The sequence below is a fragment of the Setaria italica genome, chromosome IV (genome assembly GCF_000263155.2).
Source record: "Setaria italica strain Yugu1 chromosome IV, Setaria_italica_v2.0, whole genome shotgun sequence".
Taxonomy (NCBI): domain Eukaryota; kingdom Viridiplantae; phylum Streptophyta; class Magnoliopsida; order Poales; family Poaceae; genus Setaria; species Setaria italica.
The window spans coordinates 13329347-13338386 of NC_028453.1; the positions used below are offsets into that span (position 1 = coordinate 13329347).

The window sequence follows — 9040 nt, forward strand, 5'->3', positions numbered from 1 at the left end:
CCATCATCAATACACCACTGGGACTGCCCTAATACCTCTCCACCAGTACTCACCAGAATAGTAGCGAGGCCGCGACAAAGACCAACAAGCAGGCTGGCTGACTCTGCACGTCGAGCCAAGCAAGTCCACTACGAGTTGGAGCGACTGACTGACTAACTGTTTTGGTGCACGACGATGGAAGATTTCCGTCCGCGCACCGTGGGGACACACCGCGTGGCGTCTGAGAGCGGAAATCCGCAGGGCTCCAAGTCTCCGCCGAGCAATCCTGCTCTGTGACCATGCCTGCCTGCCCCCTTGGACGCGCCGCGTTGACGTGGGCATCTGACGGAGCAGGACTGCTCGGCGGAGACTTGGGGGTGTTTGGGAGGAGGGGACTAAATTTTAGTCCCCGTCACATCGAATGTTTGGACACTAATTAGAAGTATTAAACCTAGACTAATTACAAAACTAATTACGCAACCCCTAGGTTAAATCGCGAGATGAATCTATTAAGCCTAATTAGTCCATAATTTGACAATGTGGTGCTACAACAATCATTCGCTAATGATGGATTAATTAGGTTCAATAAATTCGTCTTGTGATTTAGCCTAGGGGTTCTGCTATTAGTTTTGTAATTAGCTCATGTTTAGTCCTCCTAATTAGCATCCGAACATCCGATGTGATAGGGCTAAAGTTTAGCCCCTGTCTCCCAAACACCCCCTTGTAATGCCCACTGCTCGGGCATTCGCTTGAGATCCTGGCGGGCGCGGTCGGGGCGGCAAAGCACCATGGCCCGGTCCGGCATTTCGTCGAACACCAACCGGGCGGCAGCGCCGCTGCCTTGGCGGCCATTTTCGTCGAGCACTTGACGCGCACGGCGAATGGGGACGCCGGGACGGCGAACAACTTACGCGACCCGGCCCCGCATTCGTTCCTAACACCAACCAGCAGGCCGGACAGAGGCATAGTTGGGTGGGGCGCTTCGTCGAGGAAGCCCGTCGGCCCAAGACCATCATCGTGTCAACCAGGAGGGACTCCGGCCCAATACAATCATCAATGAAGATGAAGCCCAATTGGCCGAATAAGAAGCAAATCACGAAAACGTATGCATCTTCCGGAAGATAGGGTGCTATTAAACTTCCACTTTAAGAATTCGTGCAAGAAGTAAATAAACGGCTAAGATGCATGCGGGTAAGAGAAAGCCCATTCTGGTGGTAGAGGGGAGTGGACCACATTATTAATATGATGACATATGCCACGATCTGGTTGGTCATACAAGGTTTAAATTGATTTGCAATCTTAAAATGCATTCTCTCAAACCGTAGCTCCGTTTTTTATTCCATTTGAACCATCGTGTTTTTAGAATTAATGCATGAGATCCGGTATAACTATTTTTGTTGTATTTTTTAAGTTAACATTTTAGATGAACTATCTCAACATTCTTTAACGTAAAAAAAGTTGGTGAATGTTAAAATAATTTTGAGAAAAAAATGTTGGTGAATGCAAAAAAAAATTGATGTGTGTAAAAAATTGTTGAGAAATAATATTAGTGAATGTAAAAAAATGTAAAAGGAAAATATTCTTACATACAAAAAATATTGGTTATACATTCCCTTGCAACCCAGCTAGATGTTGGGTGAATCGGGTTTTAGCTCCACTTCCCGTACTAGATGTACAATAAGCACAACTCTATCCATTGACTTAATATGTCATGTGGGGACGCACCTACATTAGGAGGAAGCGGGCCCGCGACGTACGCCGAGCCGCCGAACGCGCAGATCGCGCGGTGATCGCGGCCAGGAGCGAGGCTGGCTCAAACGACGCTCGTGGCTAGCCAGGGAAGATAGAGTTGGATTCTATTTTAGTTAGAGTTGGATTCTAGATTAAAGGAGTCTGTTTCCTATTTTAGCTTCAGGCCACCGGCCATATATATTCATTGTAACCCGTACATGGGGATTAAGGAATATCAAAATCAATCTACTCCTCTCTACCTTCTTCAACCTAAGCCCAGCAGATCGTGAGGGGTAAAACCTCCGTCCCTGGAAGACACGGCAGGAGGCTACGAACTTCGTAGTCGAGGGCCAGCTACCCGAGGGTCTGAGGCCCTTGACAACCTGGTATCACGTTCCCGGCGATCCGCTCAGTCCCGGTCTTCGTCCCCGCCACGCCTGACCTCTGCAGCCGCCGCCACCCCACCACCCGCAACCGCCGTTCCAATCTCATCCGCCTCGTTGTCCACTGGTTTGTGCACGGCAGCCATGGGTGATCTCGATGCCCTCAAGTCCACCGTGGAGAAGCTTGCTGAAGCCGTCGCGTCCCTGCAAGCTACCACGCAGGCTAATGCCAAGACGATGGAGGCTCAGGCTAACGCGATCGCGGCACTCTCGGCCGATCGTTCGTCCTCATCAGGCAGCAAGGCCCTGTCCGGGGAACACTTCCAGGACCGGCCGCCCAAGCATCAGAAGATGGACTTTCCGCGTTATGACGGCAAGTCCGACCCGCTCGCGTTCATCAACCGATGCGAGTCATACTTCTTCCAGCAACGGATCATGGAGGAAGAGAAGACGTGGCTGGCGTCGTATAACCTCGTCGACGGCGCCCAGATGTGGTACATCCAGGTCCAGACGGACGAAGGCACACCGTCCTGGCGCCGTTTCAAGGAATTGATCAACCTGCGGTACGGACCGCCGCTACGTTCTGCGCCTCTCTTCGAGCTGGCGGACTGCCGTCGCACGGGGACCGTCAAGGAGTACCAGGAACGTTTTCAGGCGCTCCTGCCCCGAGCCGGCCGACTGGACGAAATCCAGCGTGTCCAACTCTTCACCGGCGGGCTCCTCCCTCCGCTCAGCCTCGCCGTACAGGTCCAGAACCCGCAATCCCTTGCGGCAGCAATGAGTCTCGCTCGGCAGCTGGAGCTCATGGAGCAGTACCAGCCCACGCCGGCCAAGGCTGCCCCTCGCGCCATCCTGCCGGCACCACCGCCGCGCCAGGCCGCACCCCAGCCAACGGCGCCCAAGGCACCCACGCCTACGGTCACCATCGAGGGGCGTCCGGTGAAGCGTCTCACCCAGACGGAACAGGAGGAATGGCGCCGCCTCGGCCTATGCTATAACTGCGATGAGAAGTACGGGCGGGGCCACAACCGGGTCTGCAAAAAGCTCTTCGTCCTCGACAGCATCGAAGAAGACGACGACGCCGCTGCCGAGGGCAGTGCCGACGGCCCCGCCGGGGCGGACGCGCTGGTGTTCTCTTTGCATGCCGTGGCGGGCGTCCGCGTTGGCAAGACCATCCAAGTCCGGGTCCAGCTGGGCTCCGAGGTCCTCACGGCCCTCCTCGACACCGGATCGACGCATAATTTCATCTCGGAGGCTGCTGCAGTCCAAACCGGCCTGCCACCGCAACAACGACCACGTCTCACGGCCATGGTGGCCAACGGGGAGCGCATCTCCTGCCCTGGAGTGCTGCGGCAGGTGCCGATCACCATCCAGGGTGCACGCTTCAATGTCGACCTGTATATAATGCCACTGGCAGCCTACGACATGGTTCTGGGGACGCTCTGGATGGAGACATTGGGGCCGATCGTGTGGGATCTTTCTGCCCGCACCCTGTCCTTCCAGCGCTAGGGGCGTGAGGTCTGCTGGACGGGCGTGCCTTCGGCGGACGAGCCGTGCGTCCAGTCTGCTACGGCCACCCCCTCCCTCCTCGATGAGCTGCTCTCCGCGTTCTCAGATGTCTTCGCCGAGCCAGTCGGTTTGCCCCCGCCAAGAGGCCGTGAGCACACCATTATCTTGAAGCCCGACGCGCAGCCGGTCGCGGTTCGCCCTTACCGCTACCCGGCGTCCCACAAGGATGAGTTGGAGCGGCAGTGTGCCGCTATGATGGAGCAGGGCGTCGTTCGCCGCAGCACTTCGGCGTTCTCGTCGCCGGTCCTCCTCGTCAAGAAGGCCGACGGGACGTGGCGCTTTTGCGTGGACTATCGCGCCCTCAACGCCCTCACCATTAAGGACGCGTTCCCCATTCCGGTGGTGGACGAACTGCTCGACGAGCTGCACGGCGCGCGGTTCTTCAGCAAGTTGGACCTGCGATCGGGCTATCACCAAGTCCGCATGCGGGCGGAAGACATACACAAGACGGCGTTCCACACTCACGATGGGCTCTACGAGTTCCTTGTGATGCCGTTCGGGCTGTGCAACGCCCCGGCGACATTTCAGGCGCTCATGAACGATGTGCTCCGCCCCTACCTGCGCCGGTTTGTCTTGGTTTTCTTTGACGATATACTTATCTACAGCAGGACATGGGCCGATCATCTTCGTCATCTTCGCACCGTCCTCGCCCTCCTCCGTCTCCATCGCCTCTTCATCAAGCGATCCAAGTGCGCGTTCGGTGTCACGGCTGTGGCGTACCTCGGCCACATCATCTCCGAAGCGGGCGTGGCTATGGATCCGGCCAAGGTGCAGGCCATCCATGACTGGCCAGTACCCCGGTCCGCTCGTGCCGTGCGAGGCTTCCTCGGCTTGGCGGGCTACTACCGGAAGTTCGTCGCCAACTACGGGGCCGTCGCCGCGCCTCTGACAGCCCTCCTCAAAAAGGATGGCTTCTCGTGGACTGACACCGCGGCCTCCGCCTTCGCCGATCTCAAGGCCGCGGTCACGTCCGCCCCTGTGTTGGCTATGCCCGACTTCGACAAGGGCTTCGTCGTCGAGTGTGATGCCTCGACGCATGGGTTTGGCGCCGTTCTCATCCAGGAGGGCCACCCGCTCGCCTACTTCAGCAGACCCGTCACCCCCCGACACCGCTCTCTCGCTGCCTATGAGAGGGAACTGATCGGCCTCGTCCACGCCGTTCGTCATTGGAGGCCCTATTTGTGGGGACGCCGTTTCGTCGTCAAGACTGATCATTATAGCCTCAAGTACCTGCTGGACCAGCGGCTCTCGACGATTCCACAACACCATTGGGTGGGAAAGCTGTTGGGCTTTGACTTCACGGTGGAATACAAGCCTGGCGCGGCGAACACGGTGGTTGACGCGCTCTCACGCCGCGACACGGACACGGGGGCCGTACTGGCAATCTCGGCGCCACGGTTTGATTTCGTCGAGCGTCTCCGTCAAGCTCAAGCTGCTGACCCGACCTTAGTGGCCATTCATGATGAAATTCGCGCAGGTACTCGTGGCGAGCCGTGGAAGGTCGTGGATGGCGTACTCCAGTTCCGTGGCCGCCTCTACCTTCCACCTGCGTCCCCGTTCGTCCAGGAGATCATAGCGGCTATTCACGACGACGGGCATGAGGGAGTGCAGCGCACGCTTCATCGTCTTCGCCGCGACGTCCACTTTCCCGACATGCGCCGCCTCGTGCAGGATTTCGTGCGCGCGTGCGATACGTGCCAACGCTACAAGTCCGAGCATCTCCATCCGGCCGGACTGCTGCTGCCCCTGCCGGTGCCGCAAGGTGTTTGGACTGACATTGGTCTGGACTTCGTGGAGGCCTTGCCGCGTGTCCGTGGGAAGTCCGTGATCCTCACTGTGGTGGACAGGTTCAGCAAATATTGCCACTTCATTCCCATGGCCCACCCCTACACCACCGAATCCATCGCACAAGCTTTCTTCACCGACATCGTCAGGCTGCACGGCGTACCGCAGTCCATGGTGTCCGACCGCGACCCAATATTCACCTCCACGTTCTGGAAGGAACTCATGCGGCTCATGGGTACTAAGTTACATATGACGACCGCTTTCCACCCTCAGGCCGACGGGCAGACAGAGGCGGCCAACCGCGTCATCGTCATGTATCTTCGCTGCTTCACCGGCGATCGTCCTCGACAGTGGGTCCGCTGGCTCCCTTGGGCGGAGTACGTTTACAACACCGCCTACCAAACATCGTTGCGGGACACGCCTTTCAGGGTGGTCTATGGTCGTGATCCGCCCACCATCCGGTCCTATGAGCCAGGCGAGACTCGTGTGCCTGCTGTCGCCCGCACCATGGCGGAACGTGAGGAATTCTTGGCAGATGTCCACTACCGCCTGGAGCAAGCACAGGCCCTCCAGAAAAAATACTACGACAAGGATCATCGTCCAGTTTCATATGTTGTGGGCGACTTTGTGCTCCTTCGCCTTCGTCATCGCGCTCCAGCTTCGCTGCCTCAGGTCACCAAGGGCAAGTTGAAGCCCCGCTTTTTCGGGCCGTATCGTGTCGTCGAGCTGATCAACCCCGTCGCCGTCCGTCTCGAGTTGCCTCCACGCGCCAAGCTTCATGATGTGTTCCACGTCAGTCTTCTCAAGAAGTATGTTGGACATACTCCGGCTGCACCACCCGTCCTGCCGGCCATCCATCACGGCGCGGTCGAGCCCGAGCCCGAGCGTGTGATGCGCGCGCGCCTGGCCCGGGGAGTTCAGCAGGTGCTCGTTCATTGGAAGGGGGAGACTGCAGCTTCAGCTACTTGGGAGGATCTTGACACTTTCCGCGAGCGCTATCCAGCGTTCCAGCTCGAGGACGAGCTGGCCCTCGAGGGGGGGAGAGATGTCATGTGGGGACGCACCTACATTAGGAGGAAGCGGGCCCGCGACGTACGCCGAGCCGCCGAACGCGCAGATCGCGCGGTGATCGCGGCCAGGAGCGAGGCTGGCTCAAACGACGCTCGTGGCTAGCCAGGGAAGATAGAGTTGGATTCTATTTTAGTTAGAGTTGGATTCTAGATTAAAGGAGTCTGTTTCCTATTTTAGCTTCAGGCCACCGGCCATATATATTCATTGTAACCCGTACATGGGGATTAAGGAATATCAAAATCAATCTACTCCTCTCTACCTTCTTCAACCTAAGCCCAGCAGATCGTGAGGGGTAAAACCTCCGTCCCTGGAAGACACGGCAGGAGGCTACGAACTTCGTAGTCGAGGGCCAGCTACCCGAGGGTCTGAGGCCCTTGACATAATACTTATCACCCTTCATGTATCCTCAATAGGTCCTCGCAGCTTTCTCCGAGCTCATGCAATTCAAAATATTTAATGTTAACATTCACCCATACAATATGCTGGTTCATCAATATTATGCATAGCTAACAGAAAATCTGAGCCTTTATCTCATTTATAAAAAGCATAAGTCTGAATAATTTAGTTAGAAAATTATATGCATTGCTCATAGCAATATGCATTCATTAGTAATGATAGAGAATTTAAGCAGTGTTGGTTCACCAGTCCAATAGAGGGTAAAAGGCTCACCAAATTTACTAATCACTATGTTGCTGGCTCCACTAGCCGCCACCGTCACGTACCTCCTTCTCCTTCCCCTTATTTCGATGCCCCCTCTCCATGATAATGCAGAATAGCAGGTTCACTAGGTAAAGCTGGCCACATATAAGAATAAGAACCTGTTATCTGGAAAAAGTATAAGTTAGCGAACACTTTAGAGTAGCTACAATGCATCGATCTAAATGAAAAACAGAATGGACACCCCCCAGCAACAAAAGTAATAGCAGATGCTTTTGTTTAGTCTACATAACAATAGCTAAAGAAAAAAAAACTATACTCTTCTATAGATGAACAAATTTCATGGCAAGAAAAAATTCTAACATCCAACAAATCATATGAGATGAGCAACAATTTCCCTGAAACACCGTAATGGATAACCTGACAATCTGAGACTAAACACTACACTACATATCCAAATCACAGACACCACCATAGATTGCTAGTAGTGCTGTTGTATAGAGCTTGGGAGTAAAGCGTACAAGAAGCTTGCCTGGAATCCTAGATGTAGCGGTCGGGCAATGCTGAAGCCCTACACGCTGAAGTCCCTACTTGTAGAAAACTTAAACTGTCTACTGTTAACTTACTGCTGGCTAAGTGCTTGAATATTCTAACTTTTTATTTGTAGATTATCCCTGCATCGGTTCGAGTTGGAGAAGACCAACCTCCACCATCTTGGGACCCAGTACAATCTCCTAAAGATACTTCTTCGAACCCGGTATCATCCTACCTTTTGCAATGAGTACAAGCTTAAGGGATCGCATTAGAAAGAGGAGGAAGAACGATGATATGGTGCTGTTCTTTTTTCCTGCACTATCTCTATTGGATTCTATTACTACTGGAGTGAGGAAAAAGAAGCGGCAACATACATCGAAGCTAACATGCAAGGAACATGTTCAGGATTGCTTGAAGGGCATGTTAAGAACTGTCGGGTAGCTTTTAGAATGGAACCTGCAATATTCATAGCCCTAGCAAACTATCTTAGGAAGGAAAGGTTGGTCCGTGATACTACGATTAAAGTTGAGGAGAAGCTTGGGTTCTTCTTGTATATGCTTAGTCACAATGCTTCATTTGATGATCTTCAAGAAGAATTTGGGCATAGTGGTGATACCTATCATCATCACATGAAGTATTTTTTTTTGACATAGTTGTCCCTACCCTCGCCAAGCGATTTCTGAAGCCTTCTAATCCTAATCAAGTACATCTAAAAAAGAAAGAGATCCCAGATTTTATCCATGTGAGAGAAGACTATGTGTATTTCACCAAGGTCCAAATCCAAGAGAAGGAAAAGGAGTTGAAAAGAGACTACAAGTTGCTGAAGGATGCAAAATAGCAAAGTGGAGCCCATTTTGATGCGAAGGTAGGGAGGATTAAAGATGATCTAGTAGTATGAAAAAATATATTAGATTCATATCCCAAGGCTAAGAAGTTTCACAGTAAGGCTTTTCCACTCTATGAGGCCTTGGGGGATCTTTATGATGGTTAGTCTCATCACAAAGTTCATACTTTTCTATATGCTTTACATGTCTTTTTTTTTAACAAAACTTCATAGTGTAGTCAAACAGTTGAAGGGACCTACAACTACACCTCCAATCAACTCACAGAGACTACATGTTTATGATCATTATTGACATATTTCTAGTGTCATTTATGTGGTATTATTGGACTAATTCTTATACTAACTTGCCACTTGGCATCTAAAATAACCCCATATTCGCATGTGTCTTGTGTTTTGGATCATATTGCAAAATGATAGGAAATACAAGCCAAATTGGATGATTTGCACAAAGCCCACCTAGAAGCGCAAGCCCAAAGGAATCGAGCCT

At 52.9% G+C, this 9040-nt stretch overlaps 1 protein-coding gene across 1 annotated transcript; it reads left to right on the plus strand.

Moving 5' to 3' along the window:
* The first annotated feature begins 3854 nt into the window (after positions 1-3854).
* LOC105914201 (transposon Ty3-G Gag-Pol polyprotein) lies at positions 3855-6620 on the plus strand. Its single transcript, XM_014805024.1, has 2 exons — positions 3855-4194; positions 4501-6620. The coding sequence occupies exons 1-2, from the start codon at positions 3855-3857 to the stop codon at positions 6618-6620; spliced, it is 2460 nt and encodes an 819-aa protein (XP_014660510.1).
* The last annotated feature ends 2420 nt before the right edge of the window (positions 6621-9040 follow it).